General features: G+C 41.6%; 1 protein-coding gene across 3 annotated transcripts in view; it reads right to left on the reverse strand.

Annotated features, from left to right (window-relative positions):
• The window catches only part of hpda (4-hydroxyphenylpyruvate dioxygenase a), a 36221-nt gene that overhangs the window by 7848 nt on the left and 9250 nt on the right, over window positions 1-19123 (reverse strand). For all 3 annotated transcript variants that reach the window (XM_052035548.1, XM_052035551.1, XM_052035550.1), the window contains 6 exons: window positions 18826-18930; window positions 18025-18067; window positions 10814-10896; window positions 4929-5018; window positions 1921-2027; window positions 854-931 (listed from right to left, as the gene is read on the reverse strand). In XM_052035548.1, the coding sequence (XP_051891508.1) occupies window positions 854-931; window positions 1921-2027; window positions 4929-5018; window positions 10814-10896; window positions 18025-18067; window positions 18826-18930 (506 nt within the window). The remainder of the gene's footprint in view (window positions 1-853; window positions 932-1920; window positions 2028-4928; window positions 5019-10813; window positions 10897-18024; window positions 18068-18825; window positions 18931-19123) is intronic.

Here is a 19123-nt window from a genome sequence, read left to right on the forward strand (position 1 = left end):
GGGTATTTTGAACTATTTCTATTGTTATTCGTAACCAAAGGGCTTTCTCTGAGTAATTTTTTTTGTTTTTTTCTACACAGCTTGCTGGAATTCCTTGGATTCTCTTAAGTGCACAGGATCTCATATTGCCTACATTCCAGATCACTGAGAACTCTGTGCAAACTGTTCCAGCCTAGCTGTGTAGGATCTGTGACCCAGACTGGCTCATCATCACGGCATAGAGGTTCCTGACCATACTCCTCTGCCTTATCCTCTCCGTGGAGTTCATGGTCTAGACTTCAGTACAGAGTCTAGCACCCAGATAATCACCTGTTTTCTTCAGCAAGACATTGAAAGGATAAAAGTCATCACATCTGGCACTGACAAAGACTCTGTTCCCTCACTACAAGTTGCATGATTCCTTTGGCCAGTGTCTATTATTCAGCCAGACTATTCTCAACTTCTCATTAGTGGCTGTGCCATCCACTGCCTGGGCCAAAGGCCAGAGATTCCTTTGCTGACCCTTTTCATCTTTAAAATTATCATTAAAACCTCCGAGTTTTCCTACTGCCCAGAGCCTTCAACTATAATTTGTGCCATCATCCCTCTCCCACTGCTCTTGCACCCTTTTTCTATGGCGTACCATCTTTTTCTTATACCTTTGTGAAGAAATTTTGGACTATTTTAGTGCATGAGTGGTGTGACATAAACATATTGACATTATTGGTGTTCTTTTAAACCACCTCTCATGGTGTGTGGATTCCAAGTCAGGCCTGCCCACAATGAGTAACTTCCCAATCCACCCTGCCTTCAGTATTGACTGCAAGGGATAAAAGAGTAGGGTTATTTTGATGTGTGTGAAACTGGCTCATACCAATCTACCACAGGTACCATCTGATCATCTGGCTGGTTTCCCACAACATGATCAATGAAATTCAGACGTCCCGAGGGTCTGGAACAGAGATAAGTATCAAGATATTGCCCGCAATCACCATTTCATGCAGTATACAAACAGTGAGTATAACGTATGAATACATAGACAAATGAGTATCTGATTTGAGTGCATTATACCCAAGTACACAGATGCAGCCATCACTTTATTCCCCTAATTCTGAATACCTCTCAGACAAATCTTATGTAGAAAGGTTGAGTGAGCTAGGGCTTTTCTCTTTGGAGTGACGCAGGATGCGAGGCGACTTGATAGAGGTGTATAAGATTATGAGGGGCACAGACAGTAGACAGCCAGCACCTTCTCTCCAGGGCGGCAATGGCCAATACCAGAGGACGTCAGTTTAAGGTCAGAGGAGGAAAGTTTAGGGAAGGTGTCAGAGGTAGTTTGTTTTTTTTAAAAATACACAGAGAGTGGTGGGTGCCTAGAACACACTGCTATGGGTGGTGGTAGAGGTTGATACATTAGGGGCAGTTAAAAGACTCTTAGATAGGCATATAGTAAAATGGAGGGTGATGGGCGGTGTAGGAGGGAAGGGTTAGATTGATCAGGAAGTAGGTTTATATAAGTCGGCACAACATCGTGGGCTGAGGGGCCTGTACTGTACTGTTCTATGTTCTATGAGGCTCTGGCTAGATAATTGTCCTTGACAAGATATTACAACGTAGTCTACTTGCAGCAATTGTGGCTTTATCTTTGATGGACCTTTTCATTTACAATCTCTTCCAGCCATACTGCACTATGTATTTGAGGGAAGCTTGAAGTGAACAGTTTGAGATTTAAATACATGGAAAAATTAGATGTGCCACTACATTAAATCCTAGCTGAGTGCTGGAAGCATCACAAACAAACTTCAACCTGCACTAAGCATCAAGAATTCACTGGGGATATTCAGGGAGCAGCTCTCCTGATTGGAGTTGTGATTTGCTGATGCTTTGGAAGTCCTTTTCAACTTGCCCCAAAGTAAAAGTTCCAAATGGTGATGTACTCACAGCGTGGGAAGGAGCGGGTCTCTGTGGAGGGGCTCCTTGTACCCAGGCAGGAAAAGGCCACGGTATGGTCCCAAGTACTCCACAAGGGTGTGTGTTGTATCCCCAAACTGAAAGGAAGTACATAGCAAAAGACATTAGGACCAAACTTCAGGCTCTCTGTTGAAAGGCCCGGGATTGTGTTGTTGAACATCAAGGTTGAAGAGAGCAGGAAGAAAGATAACCTGAAAGCAACAATGAGATAACACTAAGCCTGCTAACTGTAAGGATAAGAAAATGCAAAGAATATGAAGAGTCCAGCATCTTTCAAGCCCTGTAATGAATCTAAAATTAACTGCAGTGAAGATGTACTTGGAGTTTTGAATCGATAAGGTAAATACATCCATCTCAGAGTGTCTGATATAACTGGTCGTAATATTAAACTTGCAGATTAAAATAACCCCTGCTGTAGGCCTTGAGCACTGAGAATAGGGCACAGAGTAGATTTAACTCAGTCCTGCTTGTGTTTCTTCCCATTTTCCTATCTTCCCTGTTTATATGGCAAGATGTGGGATCAGATGGAGCTTAGCCACTGGCACCACAACAGAGCATTTAATGCAACCCAAGGGAGCAAGCATGCTGAAGGGATGAGAGAACGATGCCACACTCCCCAGGTGTACTTGGACTGAAAGAATTCTCAGAAATCCTGTGGACATTTGCTGCTATGGTCATCTGCTATTTTCAGGGCTTCAGAAGAAGTGCTAGTTTCCACTAGTCTCCCTCCAGAGGCTCCCACAGCAACAAGGTGACATGGCTTTAATATGATTTGTGTAATTATTTTGCATTTTTTTTCTCCTCCACTCCTGGACCTGTTTAAGTCTTCTGGCCACTGGCTGTCCACCTGTACCACATCCAGAGTCACTCTCCTGTAACCCAGTGGTGAGTGTCACCAGAATAGTTGACTATGAATGAACCATAGTTGAGTCTGCTGCTGGCTCCCTCCAACAGTACCACATGCTTTGGAGCAGGAACAGTTGGGACCAGCCATGAATGGGAACATACCTGATTTGGTTCCCTGGAGAACATTACACGTTTTGAACAAAAACAGAAAGTGCTGGAAATACTCAGCAGGTCAGGCTGCATTTGTGGGAAGAGAAACAGAGTTAGTGTTTCAAGTCAAAGGCCCTCCCTTGGAACTGAAGAGGAGAAAAAAAGAACCTTGTAAGCTGCAGGGAGGGTAGGGGAAGGTGGGTGGGGTTGCCTCTGATCAGATGAAACCAGGGTGACCATGGGGATCAGCTGTAAACAAGGTTACCTGGTCAACGAGTGAGTGGGAGCAATTCGAGATTGAGAATATAGACAAAATATAGGAGTTGCAAAATGTCGAACAGAAGGACTTGTCCAGCAGGTCAGGTTGGGCATGTCCTCCACTCCCAGAGAGGAAAAAAAAGGGGAAAAAAACACAATAATATCACAGATGGATGACTGATACAGACCGAGAAATCAAGTTACCTGAAGATGTAGAATTCAATATTGAGTCCTAAAGGCTACAACGTGCCCAGACGGACGATGAGATGTTCCTCAAGCTTGCGTTGGGCCTCACTGTGACAGTACAGGAAGCCACAGACCAATAGGTCAGAGCAGGAGTGGGATGGAGAATTAAAGTGGGAGGAAACAGTAAGCTCAGAGTCGCCTCTGCGGACTGAATGCAGCTGTTTCACAAAGCTATCACCCAACCAGTGTTCGGTTCCTCCAATGTAGAGGAGACCACATTGTGAACACTGAATGCAGTTCACTAGATTGGAAGGAGTGCAAGTGAATTGCTGCTTCACCTGGAAAGACTGTCTGGGTCCCTGGATGGTGGGAAGGGAAGAGCTGAAAGGATAACTGTTACATCTCCTGCGGTTGCGAGGGAAAAAGTCAAAGATGGGGGTGGTTGGTAGGAACAAAAGATTGGATCAAGGAATCACGACGGGAACAATCCCTGTGAAATGCTGAAAGGAGAAGAGGGGAAGGTCTGGCTGGTGGTGGAATCTTTTTGAAGGTGGCAGAAATTGTGGAGAACCATCTGTTGAACATGGAGGCTGTTGGGGTGGAAGGTAAGGACCAAGGGAACTCTATTCTTGTTCTGTCCAAGAGGACAGGGGGTGACAGTGGCAGCGTGGGAAATGGATGCAGTCAACTGCTTTGTTAACAATGGTAGAAGGGAAGCCACCATTCAGAAAAAAGTAGACATTTCAGAGGCATCTGTATGGAAAGCCTCATCATCAGAGCAGATACAATGGAGACAGAGGAACTGGGAGAATGGAATACAGTCCTTGCAGGAAGCAGAGTGGGATGAAGAGTGGTTAAGATAGCGCTGGGAGTTTGTAGGGCTTTTAATAGATGTCAGTAGGTAGCCTGTCTTCTGAGATGGAGACAGGGACATCCAGAAAAGGGTAGAGTCAGAGACTGACCACGTGAAGGTGAAGCAAGGTCAAAATGCATAGCAAAAGTACTGAAACTGTTGAGCTCTGTATGTGTGCAGGAGGCAGCACCAAAGCAGTCATCAATGTACAGGAAAAAGAGCTGTGGAAGTGGGCCCAAGTAGGACTGAAACAAAAACTGTTCCACATATCCCACAAAAAATACAGACAGAGCTTGGGCCCACACAAATGCCCATAGTGACACCGTTGATCTGGAGGAAGTGAGCGCAGTTGAGAGAGAAGTTGTTTCATGTTTGAAGAAGTTCAGCCAGGTGGATGAGTGTGTTGTTGGAGGGGAACTGGTTGGGCATCTGCTCAAAGAAGCAGCAGAGGGCCCTCAGCTCATCCTGATGTGGGCTGGAGGTGTAAAGAGATTGTACCTCCATGGTAAAGATCAGCCTGTTGGGACCAGGGAATTGGAAACAGTCAAAGTGGCAGAGGACATCAGAGGTGTCACTGATTTTCCCATTACACGTTTGGAGATGGTTCATGCACTTGCTTATTGTTGAAACATTACAATCGGATAGATTCACTAGAATGAGATATGGAATTCATCACAATACTTACAGTTGTCAGAATGGCGAATTTCACCTTGCCATAGTTATCCTCCTCTATCCAGGGCTCCTTCACAATGACAGCTCCATGTTCCTTTGCTTTCTGCAAATTCAGAAGTGAAATGTCATCAGCAGTCTTAGTTCCTTCCCACACAGTGTTAAATAATCAGCAGAAATTAAGGTTAAGGTGTTCTTAAATAAATCTGACAGACTGATATTGGGACTGATGAATGATTTACCTCAATAGCTTAATGGCACCAACATACAGCTCTAACAGAATTGATGGTTAGAGGGACAGAGGGACTAATACGTGCCTCCTTACCAAATGTTGATAGTCCTGTTGTGTATTCCCAACTTTTGTTTTATTTCAGGATGAAAACCTCTAATTTCTCTTTCTGATACATTGAGTCTGGTTAGGCAGTCACTGAGCTCTCAGATAGAACAAAACATCTTGGAACTGAAATGATTGATTATACTACATCTGATAGTGCAGGAAAGACAGAGGAAGGCAACTCTGTAATCACAGTAGAGCAGTGTTCTACAAAGCCTTGTACTCAGCAAACTGCAAGTATTGGGACTCAGGCAGGAGGAAGATATTCTGGTTTCCATTTCCTCAAACTTCCATTTTCTAGTTAACCTTTAATTTTATCTTGCGTTACCTTGGGCCATAACACAAACACTCAAAAGGGATGATGGTACTTGTTGCTAGGTCTCAATCTGGAAACCATGTACCCAACAGGATTGTGGAACCTAACAGCATTTGCACTGTAACAGGTGACTCACCATTACCTTGTCAAGGGCAATCGGGACTGGAATATAAATACAGGCCTTGCCAAAGGTACCCACATCCAAAGAATAACTCTATACTGTCTGATCCTGATTATCCTTGACATTCAGCACAGCATTTCAGTCATATACAAATCACCTGACAGAAATAGGCTAACACAATAGTTGGTGGCAACACTAGAGTAACCCTTCTGGGTACGGAGTTAAATTATGGGGTCTTTAAGTTTTGTGAACATGTTTTTGTTCAATGTGTACTTTTGCTTTCCTGTTGTATGCTAACAAAGGAAAGTGTGACACTACTATTTACCACAACAGAATACCAGCAAGATTATAATCTTATCTTTCATCGTAGCTGCCAAAAACTTGCTAAAGCGGCATCATATTGGAAACCAGATGAAGTTGGATTCCCCCCTATCAGCTCATCACTAAATGCTAGATGAGGTTTTGGACAACATGTTGACAGGTTGAAACCAGCGAGGGAACCCATTCTAATCCACACAATTTCAGGGCTGGGCCATCTGAAATTGGGGAAGGCTATTTAGCCCCTTGTGCCTGTTTCACATTTAATGAAATCATATCTGATTCATGATTTAACTCCTTGTGGTTATTTTTACCCTCTTAGTTGAATTTTTACAATTAACAATTGGCCTAATATGAATTGCCATTTGCAGAAGAATGTTTCAAACTTCTACCTGGCGCGGAGGAGGTTTCCTCTGTCTTTTGGGAGCAAGGCTCCTCTGCCCTCCTGAGGGAAGAGCAATGTATCCAGAGGATAATATTTGCACAAGTCACAGTTCGCTGTGACCTTAAACCTGTTGCCATAGACCCTGGCTGGACCACTGTGCCCAAGGCAGTGGCCACAATGGCCCCAAACATCTTTTCTGCAGGTGGTTAATATATATACTCCAGTTTGCTCCATCTGGACTTCGCAGAGGTTCTCTACTCAAGAGGGTATTCATCTCCTGCTACTTGATTAGCGAGCAGCAGAATGGTTCAGGGAGTAACAGACTGTAAGCAAATGGTATTACAGGAGCTCCAAACTATTTAAGTACAGAGTGGTAGAATCTGGGACAAGTTGATGGGAATGGAGGGAGAATAAAATGGGATTAGTGTAAGGTTGGTGCAAATGGGTACCCGATAGTCTGTATAGACTCGGGGAGTTGAAGGTCCTGTTGCCATGCTGTATAACTCTACGTCCCCATGATTAAAGTCAGTATATCTCCTGCAATGGTTTCTCTTCCTTCTCAAGACTGTGATGTAGAAAATAGCTGTGGGATCTCAGCATAGTTGGCTGTCATGGGTATGGTCATTATACCCATTTCCATCTCTCCACTACCCTGCACAAGCCCTGGAAATGATCTGTATCATCACACAACCTGTCTGATGCTATGGTTCAGTGAGATATTGCTTCTTCCAGCTCAGCAATGGAAAGATATTGTCTTCCTCCCTGAAATAAGCTCTCCCCCCTTATCATCCTCTCAGGCCATCATCTCAGGATAAAACAGACTACTCACAATCTTGTTATTCTGTTTAGCCTTCTGTCTTAAAGTCCACATCAATTCCATCACTTCCAACCAGATAACTCATCCCCGCCTCAATCTCAATCCATCTTTTCATGAAAGTCTCATGCTTCCCTTGATCTGCCAACATTCATGCAATTTTCCCTCTCCACGTGTACCAACTTGCACAACATTCTGAAACACGCATCTCATCCATACACATTTACTATAGAACTCTTTTACCAATTGACCTATACCAGCTTTAGGGTATTATTCCATGCAGAGGCAGAGACCCCTCTGACAGTCTCCTGCCAGGCTATCTTTGACCCCTGCGCACAAGGCAACATTGCTCCTGCAGGCACTGTTCTTCACCAATCTGACCAATGCAAGAGCATCAGAAATAGGAGCAGGATTGACCATCAGGGCCTTTGAGCGTCCTCTGCATTCATCAACATCATGGCTGATTTAAACTCAGTGTCATTTTCCAACACTATCCCCTTACCCCTTGATTCTCTTAATGCCCAGAGATCAGCTCTCCAGCTTCCATTTTTATCTCTTATATTCCCATATTCACACCATCTCATTCCTGAAGTCTCCTCCAGCTTGTTATCAAAAATCCTGTTCCTCTAATTAGTCTTCTATGTCTCCTTTCTTCAATGCCCCTTAAGTGCCTTAAGCAACTTTTGTCTCATTCCCCAAGACTCCCTGAAGCTCTTTGCTTCCTTGTCCGCATTTTAAAAGCCATCTATTCAAAAAGCTTTGTCTGCTCCCATAATCATATCCCTTGCTGTTTCAATGCCTCAGTATCAGTTTTAGCTAATGATCTGTAAAATATTTTGAAATATCACTATATATTAGAGGTTTATTATAAATGTAATTTGTTTTTGCAAATGCAAGGGACTGGGCTAGCAGAGGAATCCCAGCTCAAGTTTAGAGTGCTTGGTGATCTGGGACTTGTTTTTTTTCCAAAGGATGGAGACAGAATTTGAACTGGATCAGCAGTGGAGTGTGAGGCAGCCAGCCATGGCTCGTGGCTGGAAGTTTGAAAGGGGAGAAGTGAAATGGGATCAGACATTGAGCTTAGGCTGCAACAGCAAAAGGTGCAGGGAATGTGACTGACAACAACTATTTGGAGAACAATTAAGAAATATCTGGAGTACAGATGATGAACTCTATATTTTCACTCTGGCGGGGACAAAGGGAAATCATTAACTCAAGATGACTGGGAGAACGGCACACTGTTCTCTTGTGCTACCAGGTTGTGCATTTAACCAACTCCAGGAATGGGTAGGGATTTTGTGCATTTGACAGTACTTGTGTGGAAAGATTAAATGGCCCCTCAGTTAGGCAGACTCATCATTTTCCAAATGCAACGTCCTTCAAACAAGAACACAAGAAAATACGAGCAGGAGTAGGCTACCAGTTCCCTCAGACCTGCCCCATCACTCAATATGATCATGGCTGATCCACACTGGCTCAATTCCTCTTCTGTGCAGTTCCCGATATCCCTAAATTCCTCACTTTCAAATATTTATCTATCTCCACCTTAAAATATATCTAAAGATCTCAGCCTCAGGGACAGAGAATTCCAGAGATTCACTGACCACTGAGAGAAAAAAAAATTCTATGTTCCTCACTTTAAAATGACCGATCCTTTTTTGTAGTTATGTTCCTCTGTTCATGGCTCTCTAACTAGTGAAAACGACTCAATATTTATCTTGTCAAGTCCCCTTAGGTTCTTAAGTGTTTGAATAAGGTCACCCCTCATCCTTCTAAACTTCAAGGAATACAGACACAAACTGTCCAGCCTCTCTTGCTGGGACAACCCTCTCATCCCAGGAATTAGCCTGGTGAATCTCCTTTGGACTGCCTCTAATGCTACTATATCCTTTTTTAGGTAAGGGGACCAAAACTGTGCACAATATTCCAGGTGTGGACTCACCAACACACTGTACAACAGTAACAAAATCTCCCTATTCTTAACCTCCCACCTCTTCACAATAAAGGCCAATGTGCCACTTGTCTTCTTAACTACTTGTTAGACCTGCCTGTTGACTTTTTGTGATTCATGCACTAGAACACCTAGATCCCTCTTAACTTCACTTATTTACATTGTCTCTCTTTTAATAGTAATCCACCTTTTGATTCCTCTTACCGAAGTGCATCGTCCCCATACTTCCCCACATTAAACTCCATTTTGCCAGGTTTTCACCCAATCCCATTGCAGAATCACAATGTGCCGAGCACAACATGCCCTTCTGCCTATTTTTGTATCGTCAGCAAACTTGGAAACCTTACTTTTTCTTCACTCCTCCAGGTCATAAAGATAAATAGCAAACAACTGAGAGCCAAGATCGGACCCCTGGGGTACTCTTCTAGTTACATCCCTCCAGCCTGACAAAGACCCATTTATTCCAACCCTTTGATTTCTGTGTGACAGCCAGTTCTCTATCTGTACTGACATACTTCCTCCAATACCTTGGGCTCATAATTTATGTACCAGCCTCTCATATGGCACCTTGTTAAATGCCTTTTGGAAATCCAAATACACAACATCTACAGGTTCCCCTCTATCAACTTTGCCTGTCATATCCCATTGCAGAATCACAATGTGCTCAGTGCAACATGCCCTTCTGCCTATTTTTGTATCGTCAGCAAACTTGGAAACCTTTTTTTTCAAATAATTCAAGCAAATTCATTAAACATGATTTACCTTTCATAAAACTATGTTGACCAAGTTTGATTATATTTAGCTTTCCTAACTAATTAGTTATTTCCTTTTTGATTATTGACTCCAGCATCTTGTCAACAACAGATGTTAAACTAGCTGCCCAAGGTTCCCCAACTTCTGTATTCCTCCCCATTTGAACAAGGGAGTCACATCTCGATGCTGCCATCAGGCAGGAGGTTCAGGAGCCTGAAGATCTGCACCTCAAGGTTCAGCAACAGCTTCTCCCCCAATGCCAGCAGGTTCTTGAACCAACCTAAAAAACCTGAACGCTACCTTGGACTATATTTCTTTTATCCTCTCCCAATTTGCACTAGTGTCATTATGTTTATTTTGTTGTGTAAGTTATAGATAATTTATGTTAACTTATGTTTGTAATGCACTGTGCTGCTGCCACAAAAAGCTAACTTTCATGGCATTTATATCCCGTGTAAGTGTGCCTATGATAATAAACTTGAATTAACTGTTTTCCAATCTTCTGCTACCCTCCCAGAATTTAGCAAGTTTTGAAACTTTTCAACCAACAGGTCCACTATCTCTGCAGCCACTTCCTTTAAAACCCTTGGGTGAAGACCATTGGAACCTGGTAGTTAGCCCTGTGAGTTTCTCTATTACCTTATCCCTTGTCATTGGAATTTTTACAAGTTCCATCCAGTTATTTGAAATTAGCCCATGTATTATTTCACTTTTAACATTAAAATTATCAAGCCATCAACCCCAATTCCAATTACAAAAAGAATGGGTAGACACTAACAGAAAACTGTTTCCAAGGAATGATTTCCCATCTCTCAATGTGCCACCCAAGGAGAATGCAATCCCATTGAATATTGTGTTTCTAAAGGACACTGGCCCATCATGATCCTTTCCCTTCCATTTGGTTCATACCTTCACCAGAAAGTCACAATCTTCCACTTGGAATGCAACGTCCTTTACACCATCCCCGTGTTTGCCCAAATGTTCAGTCATTTCTGAAGGAGACAGCACAAATTGTCAGAACATGGTTCAAAGTAAAGTGAAAAGCAAAATAGTAGACACAGCCAGATGGCATGTAGACTTCGATCAAGTGACTTAGATAAGGGGAAAACAAGAAAGAACAGCCCAGATAAACCACTAGCCCAGATACAGATCCAGCAGGGTACATACAGCAGCAAAGCATGCATCCAGCCGAATAGATATGGACCTTGCAATGCAAATACAGTCAGGGCAGCACATAAACAGAAGCATTCCTGGGAAAAAGATGATAATAATCAATTCAGGACATCAGCAGGTCATGTCCATCCAGAGTTTGACAGATCGAAGTGACTCAACAAAATCAGACTTGTTATAAGGAACTGAATGCATAGACTGAAGAGAGACCTAGTTCTCAAGTTTCTCATATTTGACGTTGTGGACCAATGTTGTAGACAGATCTTCAATTGACACTGTGGGTGACAATGGTTCAGTCAAATATTTCCAAAGTAGATTTTGCTGCAGTTTTCCGTATTCCCATTGAAATATCTTGGATGATATCTAAATACCAGCATTACATCAACACAGACTGTATCCAAAACTGAGCAATGCATTAACACCAACAATGCCCAGATATAAGTATTATACCGATGGAAGTAATATCTAACTACCAGAGTTGTGTCAATGCACATAATTTCCAACAGTGTATCAACACAGGCTATCAACAGAAATTGGTATTGGATCAACACACGATGTGTCTGAACACCAACATGACTTAATACGGGACAGGAATGATAGTTTAACATTCCTAATTATAGGGTTTTCAGAAGAGATAGTGAAGTAATGATAAAGAAGTGGGGTAGGGAATACTGGTTAAAGAGCAATAACAGTTTGGAAAAGAAATATACAAGGATCATCAAATTAAGTGACTGGGTTGAACTAAAGATGATAAAAGGGCAATCAAGATGTTGGGAGTATGCTGTAGACCTCCAACAGAGTCTGAGAGAGTTAGGAGAACAAACTTGGAAGCAAATATTTGATAAATGTAAAAGCACTCAGGCATTAATTGTGGGAGATTTCAATCCCCCTCATATTACCTGGAATGCAATCAGTATAAAAGGTGTACAAGGCACAGACCTCCTAAGTTGCATTCATGATTTTTTTAAAACATGTTTGTAGCAAACCCAACAAGAGAGTTGGGAGAGGGGAAATGGGAAGTGTAGTCAGGGGTGTAGAATTCTGGATTTAGTTTCAGGGAGAGACTGGAAGGAATATCAAAGGCAGTGATATTAATTCAATTATATTTAACATAATTATGGAAAAGAACAAAGATAAAATGGAGAATTAAATTTGAATAAGGATAACTTTACTTGACTTGGACATGATTTTGCAAAAGTAGAATGGAAACAGCTACTTGAAGGAAAATCTGTCTCAGAGCAATGAGAGACATTTAACAAGGAGTTCAGTGTAAGTACATTCCCACAAAGAAAAAGGGTGGGACTGCCATATCTCGTGTCCCCTGCATGACAAGGAACATAAAAGGTAGGATCAAGCAAAAAAAGAGAAACTTATGTCAGACACCAAAGGCTTACTGCTGCAGAAATCCTAGACAGAGGGTGTAGTGGTGAAATATATCCCAAACTGTTAAAAGAAGCAAGAAAGGAAACTATGGAGACTCTAACATCAGTTTTTTTGTTCCAGGCTACAGGAGTGGTGCCAGAGAACTGAAAGTATGCTGAAGTTGCATTGTTGTGTAGGAAGGGAAGAAGAGATAAATTGAGTAATTACAGGCCAGTTAGTTTTATTGTGGGCAAATTCTGAGGGATAGTATAACCCTTCATTTAGAAAGGCACAGATTAATCAAGGACAGCTGGCATCAATCTGTTAAGGGAAGGTTGTGTCTGACTGACTTTTCGTGTAGTTTACATGGGTTTTAGCAAGGCTTTGACAAAGTCCCAGAAGGCATACTGATGAAAAAAAGTAAAAGTCTATGGGAAATTTGATGCAAAATTTGCTCATTGATAGAAAGCAAAGGATAATAGTTGACAGGTGTTTTAGTAACAGGAACGCTGTTACCACTGGGGTTCCATGAGGCTCAGTATTCAGTCCCCTGGTTTTTATTTCATTTATTAATGATTTTGACCTAAATATAGGGGGCATGATAAAGAAATGTTCACATGATGCAAAAATTGGTCATGTGGTTTACAGTGATTTGGTTAGAGGGCATGAAAGTGGCAAAAGGAATTTAACCTAAAGTGTGAGGTAATGCAATTAGGGAGATGCAATACGAAAGAGGATACACAATAAATGCAAGGATGTTAAGTGCGGAGAACAGAGGGACACCGGAATGTTTGTCCGGAGATCCTTAATGTAGCAGGACAGGTCGGTAAGATGATTAAAGACACATATGGGAGCCAACCATGATTAGCCGACACACGGACGCAAGAACAGGGTTGCCAGAATTGCCAAAGTAGTGTACAACACTCAGACCACAGCCTGAGTACTGGGTACAGTCCTGCTCACCAAATTGCAGGAAAAAATGTGATAATATCAGAGAGGGTGCAGAGGAGATTTATGAGGATTATATGAAGATTGGAAAATTATATTTATGAGGAAAGATTGAGTAGGATGGATTGTTTGCTTTGGATCAGGAGAGTTGGAGGGGAGAATTAATCAAGGTGTAAAGTATTATGAGGGGTGTAGATACAATAAATAGAAAGGACCAATTTCCCTTAGTCGAAAGAGAAGAAAATCAGGGCTCAGAGTGAAAGGGGTCTGGATTCCACTGCATGAAAGGGTGGTGCAGACCAAAACCCTTAGTATATTCACAGGGAATGGATATATACATAAAGAACTGTAACTCTCACTGCTACAGACCAAGTGCTGGAAAGTAGAATTGGGTTGGGTAGCTCTTTTTCCACTGACTGAGGCACAAAGGGCCAAATGACCTTCTGTGGTAAATTTTATGATTCTATATTAACACAGCTGCATCCAAGTACTACCGATGTGAGGAATATCAAACACCAGCACTGTAGCAACATTCACTGTACTGAGGAATGGATCAACAAGGGCAGTATCCAAACACCAACACTGTAGCAACACTCACTGTACCATACTGAACCACCAGCAATGTCAACTTGCATTGTGTCCAAATACTAGCAATGTATCAACACAAGCAGTATCCAAACACCAGAGCTATCTTAACACTCACTGTATCCAACAATGTATCAATCATACTGTATCCAAAAACCAGCATAATTTCATCATGGGTTGCATTTAAACAGCAGCACTGAACGAGCACAGTGTTGTCAAAGAGCAGTTCTGAATCAACGCGACTATCCATACATCCGCCCAAACACCAGCACAGAAGAAACATGAATTCATCCAAATAACAGCACTACATTAACAAGTGCTTCATCTAAACACTAGCACTGTGCTAGCAATTACTGCACCTCAATTTGTTTTCATTCATTTAACTTAGTCTGTACCTCAATTCATTACCAATCAACCACCATCAATAGCTTATCCATGACAACTCTGGCCTCATCCTATCAGAGGTACTCTCTTTGATCTATCCATTCAACAGCCCCCCAACATTTTCTTTCCCAGTTCTGACAAAAAAAAATTAACCTAATAGGTTTCTGATTACTCCATTTCTCTTTCCACAGATATTCCCTGTTCTGACACAAACTGGAAATGTGGTTTATAGCATTTCCTGTTTCAATTTGTGTCTCCATACATCACCATTGTTGCAATACAGACGGTACCCCAATTCAACAAAAATCTTGCAACAAAGTCTATGACTCAATTAGAACAAGTTGTATACAATTCATCATTACACTTCAATACAGGCAGTACCCTGTTTCAGTTCAGCACCAATCTTTCAATGAAGTCTGTACCTCAGTTCATACCCACTATTTTAACATATTCTGTACATCATTTCATCCCCACACTTTTAGCACAATCTGTACTTCAATTCATTATCACTTTTATTAGAAAAGTCTGTACACCCAATTCATCAGCACACCATTAACAATGGTTCACCTTAATTCATCATTACTCTCTTAACACAATGTACATCTTTATTCATGAGTACTATTTTGTAAAAAGATGTAGCCTAACTCATCATTGCTCTTTCAACATATTCTGTACCTCAATTCATCAAAACTCAACAAAGTCCATATCTCAATTAGAGCATGAATCTTCTTACAAACTCTGAGACTCAGTTCATTGCCACTCTTTCAGTGTAGATCTTCACTACTCTTTCAATCTTGGCTGCGTCCCAATTCACCACAGCTCATTCAACGAAAGCTGTACCCCAATTCATCACAACTGTACCAAAACAAGATGCATCCAAATCATCACCAGTTTTTTTAGCACAGGCTGTAGCCCAATTCACCACTATTGGTTAAGCTGTACTCTAAATCATCACAACAATTTTAATATAGTCTGCACCTCAGTTCACCACCACTCTTCCAACACAAGCACAGTTACATCATACCAACCAATTCTCCCTGTGACTAGGTGACCTTCACCAAATTCTCCATTTCTGTCCCTCATGCAAATAATTTCTAGTTGGTAGGTTAACTGGCAACTATAAATTACCCTAGTGTAGGTGGGTGGCAAGAAAATCAGGTGGGAGCGTTGATAAAGACGCAAGAGGAAAAATGGATTTGTGTATATGAGTACATGAGGTTGGCACAGATGCAGTGGGCTGAAGACCTGTTTCTGTGCTGTGTGACCCCATGACAAGGTTGTATCCCAATCCATCACCATTCTTTCTATACATTGCCCCCTCAATTGGCAAGCAAAAGCAATTGTTGGAAATCTAAGATCAAAGCTGAAATTGCCACAAATACTCAGCAAGTTAGGGAGCACGTGAAGAGTTCCAGTTCTGAGTAGATAACTTTGCCTCGGAACTCAGAAAAGTTTGAGATTGAACATGGCTTCAGTTGCAGAGGAAGGGGAGAGGTGTAGCGAACAAAGGGAATGCCTGCGATGAGTTAGCAACCAGATAGGAGTGAGTGACACAATAGGTGTTAGTGACCATTGGAAGGAGGTAGTGAACGCTTGTTAATCGCAGCTAGTCTGTATGAAGGTGGTGTCAACAGAAGGAAGTGAATGATGACAGAAGGGAGAGAGGGGAAAAAATGCTGGAACTGTATGATACAAAACATTACAGTTATTGGAAATGCAAAATAAAAGAGATTGCTGGCCCAGTAGGCCAAGCAGCATTCATGGAGAGAGAAAGACTGAGTTAACATTACAAGTTGATGACCTTTCATCAGAACAAACCAGTTCTGTCACAAACTGGAAATGTGGTTATTTGAAATTGTGTAATTGATAAATTTGGTTGTACCTCAATCCATCTGTACTATTTCATTACAGTCTGTACTTCAATTTCCCACAGCCATTCAACAAAGGCTGTGTTCCAGTTCATCATGACTCTTTCAAGACCACCCAGATTTCTACTCATTACCATTTATTTTGACAAAGGCTCCACCTCAATTCATCACCATACCTTCTATACAGCCTCTACCCACTACATCATTATTCTTCCAACATATGCTGTAGCCCAACTCATTACTACTCTTTCTGCAGAAGCAGGGCATCAATCCATCAACACCTTTCCAACACATCCAAGACCACACTTTCATTAAATCTTACAGCAGGGAAATGGGCCCTTCGGCCCACCATGTCCCTGCTGACCTTTTTGCGCAGCTACACTAATCCCATTTGCCTGCATTAGTTCTGTATCCTTCTACGCCCTGCCTGTTCAAGTGTCTACCGAAATGTCATAGTGATTGTATCCGATTCCACCACCTTCTCTGGCAGTGAGTTCAGACATCGATCACTCTCTATGTAAAAACTTCTCCCCTCAAATCCAATTTAAAACTCCTTCTTTCACCTGAAACCTTTGCCCTCTTGTTTTTGATATCCTTACCATCATAGGCTTAGAGTCACATTCATTGAGTCATACAGTGCAGAAGTAGTCCACCTACACTAATCCCATTTGCCCGCATTAGGTCTGTATCCCTCCATGCCATGCCTATTCAACTGCACGTCTAAATGTCTCTTAAACATGGTGATTGTGTCTGATTCTACCACCTCTTCTGGCAGTATGTTCCAGATATTAACTATTTTCTGTGTAAAAGAAAATACTTTCCCCTCAGATCTCCTTTATAACTCCTTGCTCTCACCTTAAAACTAATGCCCTTTTGATTTTGATACCCTCTACCATGGGATGAAGATTCTGACTATCTACCCTATCTGTGCCTATCATAACTTTACATACTTCTAGGTTACCCCTCAGCTTCCCTGGCTCCAGGGAAAACAAGCCCAGGCTATCTAATCTCTTCCCAGAACTAAAGTCCTTTAATCAAGGCAACATCCTGTGGAATCTTCTCAGCACGCTTTCCATACAATCACATCCTTCCTATACTGTGGCAACCAGAACTGCAAACAATACTCCAAGTGCAGTCTAGCCAGTGTTTCGTAAAGTTGCCACATAATGTCCCAGCTTTTATATTCTGTGCCTCAGTGTATGAGGGCAAGCATGTCATAAACCTTCTTTACCACCCTATTGCCCCGTGTTGCCCCTTTCAGGGAACTGTGAACTTGAACCAAGGATGTAACTGAATCCATCACCATTTTTTCCAACACAGACTGTATTTCAGCTTATCACCATTTTTACAACACATTTTACTTCAATACATCACCATTCCTTGGACAGAGGTCAAACCCCAATTCAGTTCCAGTCATTCAGAGCAAGTTGTACACTAATTCATCACCACTCTTTCAACAAAAGCAGTATCACAATCTATCACCACAATTTCAACACAGGCTATATCCTAACTTCTTATCACTCTTTGAACAACAGTTGTACTCCATGTCATTACCGGTCTTTCTACAAATACAGTATACTAGTTCACCAATGCATTTTACATATGCTGCACTCACTTGCATTCTATCGGCATAACGTGAAGAAATGCAAATATAAACTGTTCACGGGCAAAAAACCAATAATAAGCAATCTTCCTCATATCATGATTCTTAAATTATATAATATCTAATGATTTTTAAGGAGCAGTTCAACCTATGTAAGTTTCCATACTAAACCTATAAACAATGTGAAGTACAATACTCACCTTTGTTACCAGGGTTTAGTGATGATTGGAAGACAAATATAATCTGTAGCGAAAAAAAATGTAGCATTGAGTTTTCATTTGATATTTAGTTATCTTCTTTCTACCCAAGTCAGTTTTAAGGATGACCAAAGGGCTTATCTCAGGCGACATAACCAGACAAGGGCCTCTGTCAGGTAACAGAACAAGAGCAACAGAAGCATCTTATTCAGTGTCTTATCTCAAACTTCACAGCATGGCACCTGAGATATCTCAGGAAACAGGCAGGACAGAAGAGCTGTCTCACCATCTCGAAATCAACTTCAAATGTACAGTCAATAAATACCTTGATTATTTCTTGGCGAAAATGATTTGGATAAAGCAGAGCTTCCCTTGGAAATGCAAAGATCTGATTACCGCCCAACTGGATTTGGAGGAATCAAGTGCATCCAGGGAAAATGGAGATTATCTTTGCAGCACTGTCCCATGGTGTCAGTGGACTGCTAGCTTTAGAAGTCTTGTGTGTGAAATATCTGATATCTTTTGCTTGCTTGGGAAAGCAAAACCGGGTAGAGAATTTCAGAATTACCCATCTACTATTCTAGGACCTCTGGATGCTACAAACCAAGAGGATATACCTCCATAACCAAAGTAATTTTTTCAATGGGATCAGTAAGCAACTAATTGGTACTGAATAAAATTGCACCCTAGAATTTAGACCCTTTCCTGGATTGGGTGCTTTTATCAGCCTGGAATTTTAAGGTCCAACTGTTTATATGTGGTGTTAAATTTCAGTGTAATTTTTCTCAGCTGGCCGGTCCTTACTTTATCTTGTCTTATGGCATGTGATACCACCTCACGACTTCCTGTCTCCAGTCCCTTGTATGCCAAAGCCTCAAATCCAAACTTGTTGTTGTAATATGCTGCAGCCTGCAATGGGAGATAAAGGGACATCATGTGATTGACAATAGCTATTCACAGTAATCTTGTTGCAGTGTAATGTAATACATTATTTATAAGAGCATGTGGCGAAAAACTCTGCTTCTCTGTGCTTGTAATGGCTGCACTTCCATCATTACTTATGGTCGGAAACTAACTGTATTCCTGATGATTATCTCATTCC

The sequence above is a fragment of the Pristis pectinata genome, chromosome 21 (assembly GCF_009764475.1).
Source record: "Pristis pectinata isolate sPriPec2 chromosome 21, sPriPec2.1.pri, whole genome shotgun sequence".
NCBI lineage: Eukaryota > Metazoa > Chordata > Chondrichthyes > Rhinopristiformes > Pristidae > Pristis > Pristis pectinata.